Source organism: Engystomops pustulosus, chromosome 5, assembly GCF_040894005.1.
Source record: "Engystomops pustulosus chromosome 5, aEngPut4.maternal, whole genome shotgun sequence".
In the NCBI taxonomy this organism is placed as follows: Eukaryota; Metazoa; Chordata; class Amphibia; order Anura; family Leptodactylidae; genus Engystomops; species Engystomops pustulosus.
In genome coordinates, this window is record NC_092415.1 from 85,403,482 (window position 1) to 85,421,746 (window position 18,265).

The 18,265-nt window shown below is 44.8% G+C and overlaps 1 protein-coding gene across 1 annotated transcript in view; it reads right to left on the reverse strand.

Annotated features, from left to right (window-relative positions):
- Positions 1 to 14,302: 14,302 nt before the first annotated feature.
- BLOC1S5 (biogenesis of lysosomal organelles complex 1 subunit 5) overlaps positions 14,303 to 18,265 on the reverse strand; it is a 42,721-nt gene continuing 38,758 nt past the window's right edge. Inside the window, exon 5 of the mRNA XM_072152559.1 lies at positions 14,303 to 14,841. Coding sequence (XP_072008660.1) covers positions 14,668 to 14,841 — 174 coding nt within the window. The 3' untranslated portion in view covers positions 14,303 to 14,667. The remainder of the gene's footprint in view (positions 14,842 to 18,265) is intronic.

Below are 18,265 nucleotides of genomic sequence, written 5' to 3' on the forward strand. Positions count from 1 at the left end.
GCTCCCAACATCCAATCCCACACATAAAGACTCATCCACACTTCAACCATCCAAACACACACACCAGACCACAGCCACACATATACCTTATATAAAACCAAAATCCAATAAACCCACTCACCCCCACCCTGCCGGGCCTAGATCCCCTAAACTAAATCTGAATTTCATCATAAATGAACCTAACAAGAGGTATACCTGTTGTGCAGGGGAGTAACTAGGAGAGGCTGGGTTCCATAGCAGATTTCTGCATGGGGCCCCCCTCTCCCTTAAAAAAAAAGGAGGAGGAGGGGCATCCATCCACTCTGTCAGCGGCTGGCTCTGCCGCTATGCAGAGGGATTGACGGGTGGTCACCTGTGCTGGTGGGTGGGTCAGGGAGGTGGTGGGTGGCGGCCACAAGAGAGTTGGGCGGGTCAGGCTTAGGAGTGCGGTAGCCAGGACACAGAGGGAGGGGCCCGGGGGCACGATTCGGCAGGCACCCGGCAGTGCGTCCCCGGACCACTTACCACAGGGCAAAGCACTGCAGGAACACAGGGACCGTGCATCCCCGGGCCCCGTAGTAAGGCGGTAGTTATGTCACTGCTGTTGTGGGGGTGTAGCTCACCGGTAGACACTGTTTCCGACAGAAACAGTTGTAGGTGCAAAAGTAAAATGAGATTTATTGTCTCTTTAAGTTTCAAGCAAAATAAACACGTTTTCTTCAGTTTATAAACATAAACTTAACAGTCCTTTCTTCAGGTATTACCAACACAAATGGAATGGTCTCACCAGGGCAGCAATATAGCACTCCCAGGAACTCTGAGGCAGCTTTCCTCCCTCAGCATATGGAGGACACCACCATCTCACACATACACAGTTCCTTTCACCTGAGCAGCCCCTGCTGCCTTTTGAACTTCCCACCCAGACTCTTTGGTCGCTCCATAAAAACCCAGACCCAAACTACCACAAGAAAAACTGCTCAGTAACATAACATTACTGGCACAGCTACTGGGTTTTTACATCACCGAGGCCAGGCAGGTTGGTGACACATATCTGCCATCAATAATTTTTCCACTTGTCCTCTTAAACTGTCTACACCATACCAAACAGACTTCACAATCTTGCAGAGTCTCGCAGAGAGAAAGGCCTCTAAACAATAACCATGTTGCTAGATGTGTGTGTCTCTAGTAGCTACTACTCACTGCCAGACTGGGAGGAAGAGCTCCAAATAGGTATTATGACGATCCTACTGTAGAAAAGGAGCCATAAACATATAAACTGCAACTGAAGTTATCAAATGTCTCGCCCCTTTTTCCCTACCACCTGTCAGCACCACCACACATTCACTACCATAAAATAAACTTGGCAAAAAAGGGCAGAATTATGCCATCAACGAGGCAGCCGAGGCCTGCCATTGATCCAATCTGTAGCTTCCTCAGGCGTGGTGAAGAAATGGACCTTGTCAATATCTAGAACTCGGAGTCGGGTAGCAAACAACATGGAGTATTTTAGTCCGAGATTGCCACTAACAGTTGAAAATTGCCTCCTTTTACGCTGGACTTCAGCCGTATAATCTGGGAAGAAGGACGGTCTGGTATTCTCGTACAGCACCTCTCCTTTGTTATAAGTTGCAGGTAGGATACTATCTCTGTCCTTATAGTTTAGGAGCTTAAGATGAATATCCGCGGTGGCGACCCCACAAAGCACTGAGAGAGGCATAGCTGAGAGAATAAGTCCTTCATCAGGTTATCCACAAAGGATTCTGTCTGGTTCCCTTCTGCTCTTTCTGGAAGCCCCAAGATCCGTACGTTGTTTCTGCGATTATGGTTCTCAGCATCCTCCACTCGCTCATGCAGGACATTTACTTGACGCACAAATGTCTGGATTGTCTGTTCACTGGAATGTGCAGAGTCCTCCACTTCTCCCAATCGACGCTGGACCTCAGTCGTCCTATCCAGTATTTTATCAATGTCACACCGCAGGAGTATAATATCCCCCTGAACATAATCAATTTTCATAGTAAGAGATGCCTGACATGCAGCGATGAGTGGCATGATTGTCAAGATTTTCTGAAGCAGACTTTCCCTCTTGTTGTCGTGCAGGGCTTGGTTGACTCATTGTAGAGTTGTTAGAGTCCCCAGCACCCGCTTTCTTGGGTGCAGATTTAGGGCCCATACAGAAGGCCTAAGTAGCACAGCTCGGCCGATCGGTGTGTCCACACAGTGGGGGAGCGACCAGTGTAAAAAGCACCGCAGCAGATGTGTAGGCTGTGTAGCGAGATTCAAACTGCCACCCTTACAATGGAGCCACTGTAGAGGAGGGATCAATGGAGCACTTATGGCAGCTGAGCTCCCTTTGACGTTGTTAAGAGCATCTAGAGGGTGCAGCAGAGTTCATCATGCCTCTAGGACAATATCTGGGAGGAGCAACAGATGTAGCAGTGTTCACTATGTCACTATAACAATGTCTGGAGGAAGCTGCAGGTGTAGCAGAGTTCACCGTGTCACTTTAGCAATAGCTGGAGGGAGCTGTATATGTAGCAGAGTTCACTGTGTCACTATATAAAAGAATCCAGTAAGCAGCATATGTAGCAGAGCCTTAATGTATCCTCTGCAGCAGCACTTCCAGCCAAGAGGGCCTCACACTGGGCATAGGAGGCGTCTCAGCTGGAACCTGGCCGTGGGGAGAGCAGGGCCCAGAGCCTACCACTTACCTGCGGGAGCCGGCCAGACAGCAGAGGGGGGCACGAATGCAGTGGAGCAGCACTCATCATGTGTCACACTGGGCCAGGTAGAGCAAAATGGCAGCGCCGTCACTGGGCCTTCCCTGGGGGCAGCTCCACCACGGGACCTAGCAATCCACAGGTGTCTTGTTTGCCAGACACTCATCGGCTGTGGAGCAGTTCCACCACATGGCTGGCACCTGAACTAACCCGGGGGCAGCTCCAGCAGGGGACCCAGCGATCTGCCGAGAGAGGAGGTCCAGAGACACACAGAGGGCTGCCGGCACGTGGGGGAGGTAAGCTGGCAGTCTGCACCACAGCAGGCCGCAGATGAAGGAGAAGGGCAGAAATTGTCTTTCACTCCTCATCAGGGCGGTTGGGAGGGTCCAGGCTCCGAGGGGAGCAGTGCAGAGGCAGGATGGCAGCAGGAAGGTCAGGATCTGGCAGGATTCAGTGGGGGCTCAAGTGCCACACATTTCACTCCATTGGTAGCAGACCATGCCCCTCAAACACACTGCTTTTCCATGCAGGACCAGAAATTACATAATTCAGGTCCTGCCACGCCAAAGAAGCAGGGAAGGGGGTATGGGTGTTAAATCAATAAATATGGGGTGAACATGATGCGGGAGCTTAATGAAGAGTAGGGAGAACCTGGTGGGATAGCTCAGTGAAGACGGAGAGACCATGGGGGCTACATGAATAAAGAGGGAGAGAATGAAGAGGGGGAGAACACAGTGGTAACTGAATGAAGGAGGGGGAGAACATGGGTGTGCTAACTAAATGAAGAGGGGGAGAACGTGGTGGGCTAACTCTATGAAGAGGGGTGAACATGGGGAGGCTAACCAAATGAAGGGAGAACATGGAAGCTAAAGGAATAAAGAGGGGGAGAAAGTTGGGGGGGGGGTTACGGAATGAAAGTGAGAAAATGGGGGGGGGGTACATGAACAAAGAGCGGGAGACCATGGACGGGGTAACTAGATGAAGGGGGGAAGAACAGGAGCTAACTAAATGAAGAGGCAGAGAACATATTACATTTAAGCCAGGATCTTAGGGGGTTAAAATGATCATAGAACCCTTGATAAATTCTTTGAGGGGTGCCCTTTTTATAAAATGGGGTCACTTCTCAGGTGTTTCTTTTGTAATGGTACCACAGGGGCACCCCAACTCTTCTCTACTGAAAATGGAGCTCCAAAAGCAAAACTTTGCCCCCTCCCTTGTCAGCCCTGCTGTGTGGCCAGCCTGTCTAATATTGGCACCTATGAGGTATTGCCATATTCAGGACAACCCGCAGAATGATGTTTGGGGTGTTTGTCTAAAGTGGTATGAGTTTGGCACAATATATTTGGCACTAAAATCACATTTTTACTCTGCACCATTTACTTTGCATTAGATTTTGGCCAGCATGTTGGGGGTTAAATGCCCCCCCCCCCCCCGCCCCCAGATAAATTCTTTGAGGGGTGTAGTTTCCAAAATGGTGTCACTTTTAGGGGGTTTCTATTGTACTGGTACCTAACAGGCTCTGTGAACGACATGGTACTCCAAAACCAAACTCATGAAAACGGAGGTTCAAAAGCAAATTTCCGTTCTTTCCCTTCTCAGTCCTGCTGTGTGCCTGATCTGCCTATTATTGGCACATATGGCGTATTGCCGTACTCGGGACAACCCGCAGAATGATTTATGGGGTGTTTGTCTAAAATGGCATGAGTTGGGCACAATATATTTTGCACTAAAATGCCATATTTGAGAGTTTAAGAGTTTTTATGGCCCTTTGTCTGCTTGTGAGTGTGGGGAGATGCCTGGAGACAATTTGACTGCAGAGCTCTTTTGAAACACAGACACCCGCTGTGTGATCGGAACAACCTAGCTCAATTAGACCAATTAAGCTGAGGCTGGGGTAAAATGGTGAATTTGTGTACTATAAGGCCTCCCCCTAGTAAGGCTTGTGCCCTGACATATAAGGATAAAGAAAATCAAAGGAAGAGGTGGTGTTTTGTGGGATGCGAAGACTGTAGAGGAAAGGGGGAAGTGGGGTTTGGTGTATAGGCAATTGAAATTTTGAACTCAGCACATCAGAAGGAGGTCATAGTGCTCAGGTGAAAAGGGGTCATGCAAACTTACCTCTTATATCCACCTGTTGGCAATGATTTCCGGTTTACTATATGTCGAAGATGAGTTGCATAAAAGAGAGGAATATCAAGTAAAGCAAGCCCCCCCTCTTATCTTTTCTAGACAGGACGACATTTAGGAACACAGTGGCTGTTCCAGGCTTTTAGTTGAGATGAATGTGTGCTGCACTTTATGTACATGCTCAGTAGTAAAACTCCTCTGCTATAGAACAAAGAAAAAAAAGTCACTGGGAAGGAATGCCTGCTCTCATGTTAGCACTACTAGATTGGTCATTATAACAGGGCTGTGAAGTCACTGACAATTTTGTTGAATTCAGAGTTAAGGAAATTGAAAAGATGGACGTTTGGCTTGCTGACTCAACAGCCCTGTTTTCCAGCTTCTATGTAGTCTGGCCATTAAGATTCAGAGTTACAAGATTCTACATTGAAAACCTATGGGATCTGCTTAGTTTCTATGATATTATGGTCTGGAGAAATTATGGACCAATCACTTTGAGGTACCCCAGTCTCCAGCAGTTGTTCACTATTGATGCAACTTCAATTATCACATTGTCGCTCATAAAAGAGGAAAGTCGACCTGTGCTGTTAATATAGAAGTCCAATGACTGTAATGAATTGCACTACACAATAAACTGTAGTGCAGTTCTGTACTGACTAGACAAATCTAACCCATACCACCACCAGTTGCGGATGTTTAGCTCTCTCCGGTGGTCTCCAACACCATTGGTGGCAGTAATTTCAGTTCAGCGTCAATTGAGTTTCAGCAGCAAACATCGAGGCCAGCTCATGCAAGACAAAGATTCCTGTGCATGGTGTTGTGGTCAGATATTTTGCAGGTCATCCAGCACAAAGACCACACTGAGGTAAATAGTTTTGAAGGTTCTGACATTACACTTGGGTGCCTCTAATCTTCCTTAACCCCTGGGCGCACCAGGACGTTATAGTACGTCCCGGTGGCTAGATATTTAGCGCCCCAGGACGCACTATAACGTCCTGCTTCTGGCACCGGCTCACGGACGGAGCCGGTACCAGAAGCAGCGGCTGTCAGCTGTCTAGTACAGCTGACAGCCTGCGCTAACACCCGCGATCGGAGCCGACTCCGATCGCGGGTGTTAACCCCTTACACGCCGCGGTCAAGCATGACCGCGGCGTGTAAGGGTCTTCCCCCTATGGATCGGATCCCCCGTGCCGCTTACCGGGGGATCCGATCCTCTTCTGGGCAGCTCCGAGGACTGGCATGTGCCCCGGAGCTGCCCAGTCTCCATGGCAGCCAGACCCCTTCCGGGTCTGACTGTAAACTGTCTGATCATGCGCAAGCTTGCTCAGACAGTTTACACTGCTCTACAATAAAATAGTATTGTAGAGCAGTGTATTGAACTTAAACCAGCGATCAGAGCATCGCTGGTTTAAGTTCAAGTAAGTATAAGTAAAAACATGCAAAAACACTTAACACTACACATTATAATAAATAAAAAATGAATACACAAAAATATAAGCCCCTAAAATGTCACTTTCCCATAAAAACACTTAATAAAGTATAAAAAACATAAAAACACAAAAAACCCCGCATATTTGGTATTGCCGCGTCCGTAACAATCTGCATAATAAAACAGAATCATTACTGGACCCGCACGGTAAACGGCGGAGGAAAAAAACGCAAAAAACGTTCCGAAACAAGATAATTTTTAATTAATACCCTATAAAAAATGCTCTAAAAAGTGATTTAAAAAATTTTATGCACTCTAAAATAAACCCACTAAAAAGAACAACTGTTCTCGCAAAAAATAAGCCCCTAACCAGATTTGTCAGCCAAAAAATTAAAAAGTTATGCATATGAAAAGATGGTGATGCTAAAATGAATAAGATTTTCTCCAAATTAGTTTTTATTTAGTACAATTGAATAAAATACACAAAACCCCCACATATTTGGTATCCCTGCGTCCGTAACAATCTGCATAATAAAACAGAATCGTTATTAGATCCGCAAAGTTAACCCCGTAAAAAACAACCTCAAAAAACTGTTTCTGAAAAAAAGATGATTTTTTTATTAATGCCCTTTAAAAATGCTCTAAAAGGTGATTTTAAAAAGTTACGCAATCTTAAATAAGACCACTAAAAAGAACAATCCTTCTCGCAAAAAATAAGCCCTTAAACAGATTTGTGAGGTGAAAAATAAAAAAGTTATGCATATGAAAGACGGTGATGCTAAAATTAACAACAATTTCGCCAAATTACTTTTTATTCAGTAAAATGGGAAAAAATTAAAAATATATATAAATGAAGTATTTTTGTAATCGTGGCGACCCATAAAATAATATACTATTTTTATGGTATGGTTAACGGCCAAAAAAAAAAAAAAACACAAAAATTTTCCTAAAAATTGAAGATTTTCATATCCTCCACCAATAAAGAGTTCATTAAATCTCTAAAGTGCATCTCATGTGGCAAAAGAAATAAGTCCCTATAGGTCCTCAATAAAAAAAAGAAAAAAATTATAGCCTGTACAATGTGACATAGCAAATCTGATCTGGATGGCGCCTCCTTCCCTTCTATGCCCGGCCGTGCGCCCATACAGCAGGTTACCACCACATATGGGGTATCGGTGTACTCAGGAGAAATTGGGTATCAAACTTTGTGGAGCCTTTTTTCATTTAATCCATTGTAAATGTTTAATTTTTCACCCAAAATGAGTGTATTGTGAAAAAATATTACAATTTGCAGACTGCACCTCCATTTTGTTTTAACCCCTATAAAACACTTAAAGGGTTAACAAACTTCTTAAAAGTTTTTTTTCATTCGTTGAAGGGTGTAGTTTCCACAATGGGGTAATTTATGAGTCTAGCTATTATTTAGGCCTCTCTGTGTCAATTAGAAGTTGAGCAGGTCCATCTAAATACGGGTTTTGGTGATTTTACAAAAAATGTGAAAAATGGCACCCAAATTCTGAGCCTCATAACATTCTAGTAAAATATGTGGAATCACATATGGCATGGCAACATAAAGCAGACATTTGGGAAATGTAAGTTATGGATTTATTTGGGTGCTATGACTATCTGCATCAAAAGTAGAGAATTTAGAACATTGAAAATAAAGAATTTTTCCAAATTTTGTTTTTTTTCATAACTAAACGTAAAAGATTTCATCCAAATTTTTAAACTAATTTGAAGTACAATGTGTCACGAGAAAACAATCTCAAAATCCCCTGGATATCTCATAGCGTTCCCACGCTATAACCACTTATAGTGACACAGGTCAGATTTGAAGAATGGGGCCGCATCCTTAACCCCATAGCGCAATAAGACGTACCCTTACGTCTTACTGCGCATGGGGGAGTATGAAGAGGGCTCACAGGCTGAGCCCTCTTCATACTCACCGGGCATTTGCTTCATAATGAAGCAAACGCCCGTCGCTAACACCCGCGATCGGTGCTTGCACCGATCGCGGGTGTTAACCCTTTGATTGCCGCCGGCAAAGCTGCCGGCGGCATTAAAGAGCCGGCGGCGCGTGGGCGCCGCCATCTTGGCTCCGATCGTCACTCCCCGTGACGTCACCGGGGAGCGGCGATCCGTTGCCATGACAGCCTGGGATCACACAAAGATCCCAGGCTGTCATGATCGAGGCTATCTATTACAATGTGCGATCTGCACATTGTAATAGATGGTATGCAAAATCCCCATATACTGCCATACTGTAGTATGGCAGTATATGGTAGGATCAATCAGACAACCTAGGGTTAAAGTACCCTAGGGAGTCTGTAAAATAGTAAAAAAAATAAATAAAAAAAAGTAAAAAAGAAAAAATAATATTAAAAAAACATAAAAATTCAAATCACCCCCCTTTCCCTAGAACTGATATAAATATAAATAAACAGTAAAAATCATAAACACAATAGGTATCGCCGTGTCCGAAAATGCCCGATCTATCAAAATATAATAACCGGTTTTCACTGCGTTAAACCCCGTAGCGGAAAATAGCGCCCGAAGTCGCAAATGGCATTTTTTTGCCATTTTGAAAAATAGAAAAAATTCTATAAAAAGTGATCAAAATGTCGAACAGTCCTAAAAATAGAAGCTTTGAAAACGTCATCAGAAGTCGCAAAAAATGACACCACCCACAGCTCCATACACCAAAGTATGAAAAAGTTATTACCGCAAGAACACGGCAAAATGAAGAATTTTTTTTCTGTACAGGAGGTTTTAATTTTTGTAAATGTATGAAAACATTATAAAACCTATACAAATTTGGTATCCCCGTGATCGTACCGACCCAATGAATGAAATAGACATGTCATTTGGGGTGCACAGTGAAAGCTGTAAAAACCAAGCCCACAAGAAATGGCGCAAATGTGTTTTTTCATCATTTTCACTGCATTTAGAATTTTTTTCCCGCTTCCCAGAACATGGCATGGAATATTTAATACCATCACTACGAAAGTAGTACGCAATTTGTTACGCAGAAAATAAGCCATCACACAGCTCTGTACATGGAAAAATAAAAAAGTTATAGATTTTTGAAGGTGGGGAGTGAAAAATAAAAACGCAAAAACGAAAAAGGGCCTGGTCCTTAAGGGGTTAAGGCCAAAAGAGGCTGAGTCCCGTAGGGGTTAAGTACGTATACCTCAGGGTCCAGTGGGACTTGTACTGCGAGAACCCCCTCAACAAGGGATCTAACCTCCAGCCAGAAGTGGAGCAGGGCCGGACAACTCCAAAAAATGTGGAACAATGAAGCGTCGGGGCCACCACATCTCCAGCATATATTAGGAAGCGAAGGGTAGAACTTGTGTAAAAGTTCAGGCGTCTGGTACCAGTTTAATAGAATTTTAAGCTGATTTTCTTTATACAAAGTGCAGATGGATGATTTATGTGCTCTTGCCCACACCATCTGCCATTGTTCCAGAGTGAGACTCTTACCTAACCATGATTCCCACCTACTCATGTACAGGTGAGATATAGTCGATCGTGTATTAACAATAGAATATAAGCTGGAGAATAGACCCTTAGAGGAAGGACCCTGCGAGCAAAACACTACAAACGGCGTAGGTCTGGGAGGGGAACCCCCCGTTCAATCCTTAGTGTTGAGGTAATAAAATGTTTAATTTGATGGTAAGTAAAGTAAGCCCCTGCTAAGCAGGGATGTCTTTCTACTAGCTCCTGTAGCGGAAGTAACCTACGTGTCAACGGGTCTAGAAGCCTGTGCCCGCCTGTACCCATGACCTGTAGCTGCTGGTGAGACTATCCGGAAGGTGTGGTGTAAAAAGTATTGGGGTGAGCAATGACTGCATAGGGGCCAACTGAAAACTCACCCTACATTTGTACAAAATGTCCCGGGTAAACTGCAAAGGGCCTAGCAACGTCGTTACCGGGCCTATGGGCGGGGGGCCCCATTTCAAAGGCGTTGGGTGCTGCAGGGCCAGCCATAGCTTCTCAATTTCGGTCCATCTGTTGTATGCGTTCATTGTAGACCAAGAGGTAATATGATGTAAATGCGTTGCTAAACAGTACAGCTTAAAATCAGGTAGGGCTAGACCCCCACTGGTAGTACCTGCTGTCAACACCGATTTAGAGATCCTATGGCTCTTGCCACCCCATACAAATTTCAGACACATTGACTGCAGCTTACCCAGTACTGCCATCGGGACTTGTACCGGAAGAGTCTCAAAGAGATACAATAATTTGGGTAAAATAGACATGCCGTATACAAGGACTTGTAGGTTTAAGTTATCTGGACTCCTAAGTATTTTAATGAGTCCGTCTGCCATGTATACCTAAAGGAGCTGCTTAGGGGGGATATTAATGGGGAGGGCCTTGGTCTTATGGCCGTTGATTTTATATCCAGAAAATTTGCTATACATATCAATTAATTTGTAAAGGTTCGGGAGACTGACCATGGGGTTTGTGAGTGTGACCAGGACATCATCAGCAAAAAGTGAGATCTTAAATTGTTTGTGCCTTACCTGTAATCCTGTCACATCTATTGATGATCGTACATACGCCGCCAGTGGTTCGATACTCAGTGCATATAGGAGGGGGGAGAGTGGACACCCCTGCCTGGTCCCGTTACGAATAGCAAAAAACGTGGAGTTGGCGTGGGGGAGCTGAATTGCAGCACTGGGAGTAGAGTAAATCCCACATAAAGCCTGCAGAAATGGGCCTCGCATGCCAAAGCGGTTCAGAGTTGCCATCATAAATCCCCAGTCTAAGCGATCAAACGCCTTTTCTGCGTCCAAACTTAGGAGTAAAGCACTCCAATCTGTCCTCCTAACCACCTCCAGTAAGTCGGCAAGCCGCCGGGTGTTATCCCCTGCCTGCCTGTAACGCACAAATCCTACATGATCTGATATGAATTATCTGAGGCAACCAGTCTCCTAATCCATTGGCCAATATTTTGGTGAAAATGTTCAAATCTGATTTTAATAAAGATATGGGGCGATAACTAGTGCAATCTAGGGGATCCTTTCCAGGTTTTGGGATTACAGTTATAAAGGACCGCAGCATAGCCTCAGGGATTGGAGTACCAGTCATAAAGGCGTTAAAGAGCTTTACCATGTAGGGGATCAATATGTCCTCATAGGTTTTAAAGTACATGTACGGCAAACCGTCCCGACCTGGGGATTTCCTATTTGGGAGTTCTTTTATAACCTCACGTATCTCCTCCTCTGAGATATCCTGGTTCAGAGCGTCTATCGCGGAGGAAGACAATTTAGGGAGACTACATTCGCTGAGATATTGTTCTACGGTCATCCCTTGGATCCGCGGAGTCTGAGGGGAGCATGCAGAGAGGTTGCAAAGGTCGCGATAGTATGTTTAAAAAATTTGCGCTATTTTATCAGGGTTATAATGGGTCGTCCCCGCATTATCCCTGAGGCTATGTGGGATATGGCATAACCAGAGTACACTACTTTATGTGCTTCCCATAGTATAGGTAGTGAGGGGGCCGACGGGAAGTTATCCGAAAAATATTGAAGTAGCGAGGTGCGCAGTGCCTCTTTTGTGGGTTAGGAGAGTTTCATTAAGTCTCCAGTGGAGGGGACGAGGGGGAGGGTTTATAAAAGACAGCTCGACCGTGACCGGGGCATGATCTGACCAGGAGATTAGACCTATGTCAGCGGATTTTAAAGTGCGAAGCACCGAGATATCCCCAAAGAAGTAGTCTATACGCGTATGTGTCTTGTGAGGAGGGGAATAGAAAGAGTATCCCCGAGCCGTGGGATTGTCCACTCGCCAAAGGTCAAAAAGGTCATGTTTACGTATTAGTTTTCTGAAACCCATTGCTGTTGTGACGGGGAAGTGCCATGGATTGACATGCGATCCCGCGTTTCAGAGAATGCTACATTAAAATCTCCCCCTATCAATAAAGGCGTTGGTCTATGTTTAACAAATCGAGTCAAGACCCTCGACAGGAACCCTAGTTGCCCGGAGTTTGGAGAGTAAACATTGCATAGAACAAGCTGACTGCCTCCAAGAGTACCCCTCAGGATAAGAAACCTTCCCTCCGGATCCAAATAAGAATCCAGTACCTGGAAAGGGCAGGAGCGGGCTATTAATATCGCTACTCCCGCCTTCTTTGTAGCTGCAGTGGCCAAAAAACTTTGGGGATACCCCCTTCTGGCGAATCTAAAAGATCCAGACGCCGTAAAGTGCGTTTCTTGAAGAAATGCTATATCTGGCTCAAGACGTTTTAGCTCCTGCAACAACAACTGGCGCTTAGAGTTGGAGTTCAATCCCTTAACATTTAAGGTTAGAAGTCTTACCATTTCTCATTGTGTACGAACTAGACAGGTTACTTAGTAACAAATGAGAGTATGATGCAGAGGGTGCCAGGTTGTTTCCTACATTCAGATGACATCATATAGGTTTGTGCACAGCCATAGTGACATCAACAAAAGAAACATTCACCAATAGTAGTAACATAAAAACTCTAAACCTACAGAAAACATGGTTGAATACTCGCCTCAGGGTCCATGCGGGGTAAAGGACTCCTCGCATCGAATCTAAGGGATGGGTGATACCCCAGGCTGTGTCCAGGCCCTGAATCCGGAACCAACACAACATGACTTAAACCCAAGTGTGAGTAGCGTGTCGGACATCCGACCTCCGACTAGCTATAGATATAACAATCCAAGGCTGTCCACCTCGAGCAATAGCTTAAACTTATGAAAGGATACTGGAGACATCAGATAACTAGTCTCTCATGTAGAGGCAATCACCCCCACCGGGCCCGAAGTAGGCTCCACAGCATGTCATCTTTGACGTCTTGGTCCCTTCGGCGCCAAGCCCAGGCGAGCAGAAGAGGGAGAGGCACTAGGCGGCTCTGAAGACTGTCGTTGTTGTTTCTTAGATGTGTTGCGCTGCCAGGACAGAGAAAGAGGCGGATCTGTTGAAGGTAACTTCCATTCCAGTCCGCAGGTGGTGGCTGCAATCGGCCAGAGATTGAAGAATGATGTGACTCTGGGGACCAGTCACCAGGGCCAGAATGGGGGCGCAGAATAGGGGGAGTATTAGCATAGTCCATTTCACCCAGCCCCTTATCTGGAGTAGACTGTGAATGGTAATATTGCAGCTCCTGGGAGGGGGGTGATACAGAGGTGGTTACTGTGGCCTGATGGTGGGGCTAGGCTGCAGGCCTACAGGCCCTGGTGGAATGGCCAGATCAATCAGGAGAGGTTGCTGGGCTTTGTGACTCCCTCCATGTGAGGGAGAGGAGCCTTGGGTAGGGAAATGTACCTTTTCGGGGCTATGCCCCTGCTGCTCCCCTCTGGCTGCCGCTGCTGCGCTTCGTGTCTCCCCCTGATCATCTGGGCGCTGCTGAGGGCGGGCTCTGCACTGTGGAGGGCGCCAGAGACTCAGAGCTCGGCGCCATCTTGGGTCCGGAGCGTGTCTCCCGGACAACTTATTCATCCAGAGTCCGGGAGGCAGAGGCACCGGAACGGTCTGGAGAGGTGCCCAAGGTCCGGGCACGGCGGCGGCTCCCCATCACGGGCCGGTAGGCGATTAATTTGACGCTCCGCGACGCTTAATATAGCCCGGGTGGACGGAGCTGGGCTTTCACGCGCCTGGTGCAGTCAGCATCCGGACACGCCCCCCTAGACATCACAATGTTGAGGTACTGATAATCATGGTTGTCACCTTGGTCTCATGATGTCAAAATGTGAACAACACACATGAGGAGGGTTTTTAAATACCAATTCTAATTGAACCAGGAAATGTATTAGCTGATTCAAGGATCAAACATGAAGCATGAATTTTGTCGCTATGATAAAAAAAATGTGCAAAATGTAATGAAACATTGAACACTGAACAGTGAAAAGTTTAGTTCACACTAAATCAGGTTGATCCAAAAATTTCACAGGGCAGCTTACTTACAAAGACTGTGGTTTGCTGGGAAAGGTGAATAGTTTAAAACATTTTGACATAGAATGAGCCGACTTATACACCCCTGAAATTCAGGTTGACAGTACCAATAGGAAATGACTAGTAATATGCTGTACCTCATTTTATTTTTTAAAGGTATAGAAGGAGCTTAATATTGCTCAAGTAAACAGAGAAGTCTGTACAATACAGCCTACAACATTGATTGCATAAAACGATCACCACAAAAGTTGATCGCACTGATCCAAAGTCAAGAGCAACAGACCAAATATACATTTTGGGCACACATTATGTACAAGGCAAAACATACTATGCCTGTATAAACCTGCTGCTCTGCGCCTCTTCCTTCAGATCTTCCCCAGGCACTTTATATGTGAGGTAATGGACGCTTACCACTGCTTCATTTTAAAATAATGGCAATCAGGCATCTATGGATAACAGGCATATTTTATGATGTGCAAATGGTTGATTTTATTAGGAAGCCATTTTGAAGAGCTCTTTGTCCATCTGTGCATATTGTTCCTTTAACCGCAAAACAGCCTTATTGTGCTCCTCGTCTATTGCCAAACGTCTCTTCTCCTGTTCCTTCATGAATGCCTCCCACTGCGAGCGGAGTTTCTCATGTCTGACCTCCGGTGCTGTGTTACTCTATTAAAATATAAATAAATATTGAAAATGAAAATGGATCCCAAAGGGAATATCTGAATTTGGGCTGTTATATAGTGCAGGGCAGCTTTAAGAGATCGGCGGAGGGCGAAAAAAAGCCTTGAAGCAATTACAGACATTTCTAACATAGTTGCTACATTCTCATGGCACAAACGAAAAGCATAAGCCAGTCTGAAAATCCTTAATTGATACATTTTTAAAGGGTACTTTACACAGCAATTACATGGGATGGCACGGGTTGCTAGGCAAACTAATCAGCCCTGGTTCGGCAAGTTACATGTTGGCCGAGATGCTATTAGTAACTCATCAGGGGAAAGGTGGAGTGGTGGCGTGGCCTCTGTAGCCTACAGTTCCGTAGGATTAGGTGGTTCCCATTAACTAGGACATTATTTCCATCAGTGTTACACTAGGAACTATCATTTTCAACACCTTATAAAAGGTAACTAGGCACTCTGTCAAGTTCTGAATGGAAAAACACTGCTACCTAGAAAGCTTAAATTAGTATAGTAGATTGCTCTATAATGGGGAAGTTTACAGAAAAGATCCATTTGTAACTCCAACAAGTGACACCTGGATGTAAAGAGCTGGAGAAAGGCCCTCTTTGTACAGCAGTGGGGGCTACATGGAGAAGGCTCACAGCTTGAGCCCTGCCCGTAAGTAGCGGGTGTCAGCTGACACGGTATCCAACCTGTTAGGTGAAGTGGTAGCAATGAAAAAAGTCAGCTCGGACACCGTACACAGCTCCCTGCACTGAAGTATGAAAAAGCGATTGGTGTCAGAATATGGTGAAACTGAGAGCTTCTTTTGTACAAAAGATTTACATTTTCTTTTTAGTATTGAAGCATAAGAAAACCAATATAAATCTGGTATCTCTGTGATCATCCCTTCTCCATGAATAAAGGAGAGATGTCCTTTTAGCACAGAGGAAGGAAAAGATGTAAAAACAAAGCCTGTAGGAAAATGGCTCCACAGTTTTCTTTTGTAAGTTATGCTGCACGTAAACTGAAGAAAATGTAAAACAGTGCCAACACGAATTACACTTTGTCCCACAAATACCAACCCTTTAAAAAAAATTCAGCTTGTGGAGGGGGGGGGGGGGGATTTGAACGGAAAAACAAAAGCGGATAAGGACCCAGTAAGGGAAGTGTTACTTAAAATTTTGTACTGTACAGGCAGTCCCCGGGTTACATACAAGATAGGTTCTGTAGGTTTGTTCTTAAGTTGAGTTTATATGCAAGTCGGAAATGTTGGGTTGTCATAAGAACCAGGATTAACAATAAATCTTAATTACATACACATTTGATAACTGTTATAGTTGTTATATGTTGCAAATTACTAAAATCCAGGGGTCGTATGTAAGTCAGGTGTTCTTAAGTAGGGGACCACCTGTATCAGTTATCACTTTGTCTCCATGCATATATGCAGGAAACAACTTATTTCTTCTTATAAAAGTTATCTATAACAAATCAGAATGGTGTTCTTTGTAACATGGATATGTGTGTATCGTAGAATAACATCTTTCAGCCTTGGCATAGCTGAATCTTCAAAATGACTGTCTACAGGATACAGGTTACACAGTCCTTTTCCAAAGTTATTTTATACAGTGACCTTTCTAAGCATTTTCCACTATTTGTCAGTAAACAGAGGGGGCTCTGTATGAACAGATCCTGTGGGCTTTCACCACTCCAGTCTTGGCCACAGCGTGAAGACCACTGTTGACTTTTAGTGGGAGTGTATAGGTCATAGTGGTTTCCCGCTCTTGATGTTAATACAAACAAGCAAGGTTTAATCTTCTTAGTTTAAAGAATTAAAATATACCCATCATTTAAAGAAAGCAGTTTTGGCAGTTTCAGAGCGACCCTAAAAGGTTACAAAATAAATTTACTGAGACGAAAAAAGCCAAGCAGCTTTAAAGTAAATGTTGTGTGTCAAGACTTTTCCAAGGAGTCAAGTATCTTAAATATATGAAGGGAAGACATATTTTTACATCCAGTACATAAATATCTTCATACCACATCACCGGCTGCTTCCACAGCCAACAATATGGTAATTATATTCATACCACTGGTGCTCCTGCGCTGTAGTACCCACAAGCAGATCACAGCCAACTGCTCCTTACATGCTAAACAATGACACTACTACAGCCCGGCCATTAGGTCATCACTGCTCAGTACATGGGGCACAGGCTATGGTCTGGTCTGTCTACAGCGTCAGGTACAGTTTGGTGTGGGGGACGTTCATGGGTACATCCGTAATAGTCATAGTCTGGTCTGGTCTGTTCGTTGAAGTTTCTGCAGAGATTAAAAAAGGTTGTGCACCCCTTTACATATTTTAACAAGCTTTTTAAACCCTTTCAGCCATACAACTATCTGAAGGGCTAGAGGGCAGGGAGGGGAGAGTGAGAGAGTAGAGTGAGAGTATATGCGCGCGCGAGAGAGAGTGAGAGAGTATGTGCGCGTGCGAGAGAGAGTGAGAGAGTATGTGCGCGCGCAAGAGAGAGAGTGAGAGAGTATGTGCGCGCGCGCGAGAGAGAGTGAGAGAGTATGTGCGCGCGCGCGCGAGAGAGAGTGAGAAAGTATGTGCGCGCGCGCGAGAGAGAATGTGCGCGTGAGTGAGTGTGCGAGTGTGTGTGAGTGAGTGGAGTGAGTGAAAGAGAGAGAGAGAGAGAGAGAATGTGCGCGCGTGAGAGAGAGTGCGTGCCTGGGCGCACCGCCATTTTGGCTTAGTCAGTCAGTCGCTCCCCATGACGTCATTGGGCAGCGACGATCCGTCTCCATGACAGCCTGCATGATTTCTGGCCATTTGTTACAATGTGCCAGTGGCACAATGGTCAGTAAACTCCCCATGTACTGCAGTGTATGGTAGGAACAATCAGACAACCTAGGGTTTCGTAATTTTAAAAAATGTAAACAAAAAAAATTGTAATAATAATAAGAACAGGAAAAAATTCCAAAAGCAGTGGAAATGGTGGAAAACCGCATTTGCTCTGTTTTATTGTGGGCTTGGATTTTTTTGGCTTTCACAATGTGCCCCAAAATGACATGTCTACTTTATTCTTTGGGTCAATGCGATCACAGGGATACCAAATTTATATAGGTTTTATAATGTTTTCTTAAATTTACAAAAATTAAAACCTCCTGTACAAAAAAATATATATATAAAAAATTCTTCATTTTGACATCTTCTGGCGCTAATAACTTTTTCATACTTTGGTGTACAGAGCTGTTGGCGGAAATCAAATCCAATATGACAGAGCCCATGCGCCGCTGGGATTTAAATGCCTTCGGCAGCTTTGCCAGGGGCATTTACAGGGTAAACACCCAGTGACTGGTGGGTGTTTTTTTTTCCAATATGCAGCAAATGCCCACCATATATGGAGGGGGCTCAGCCCGTAAGCACTCTCATG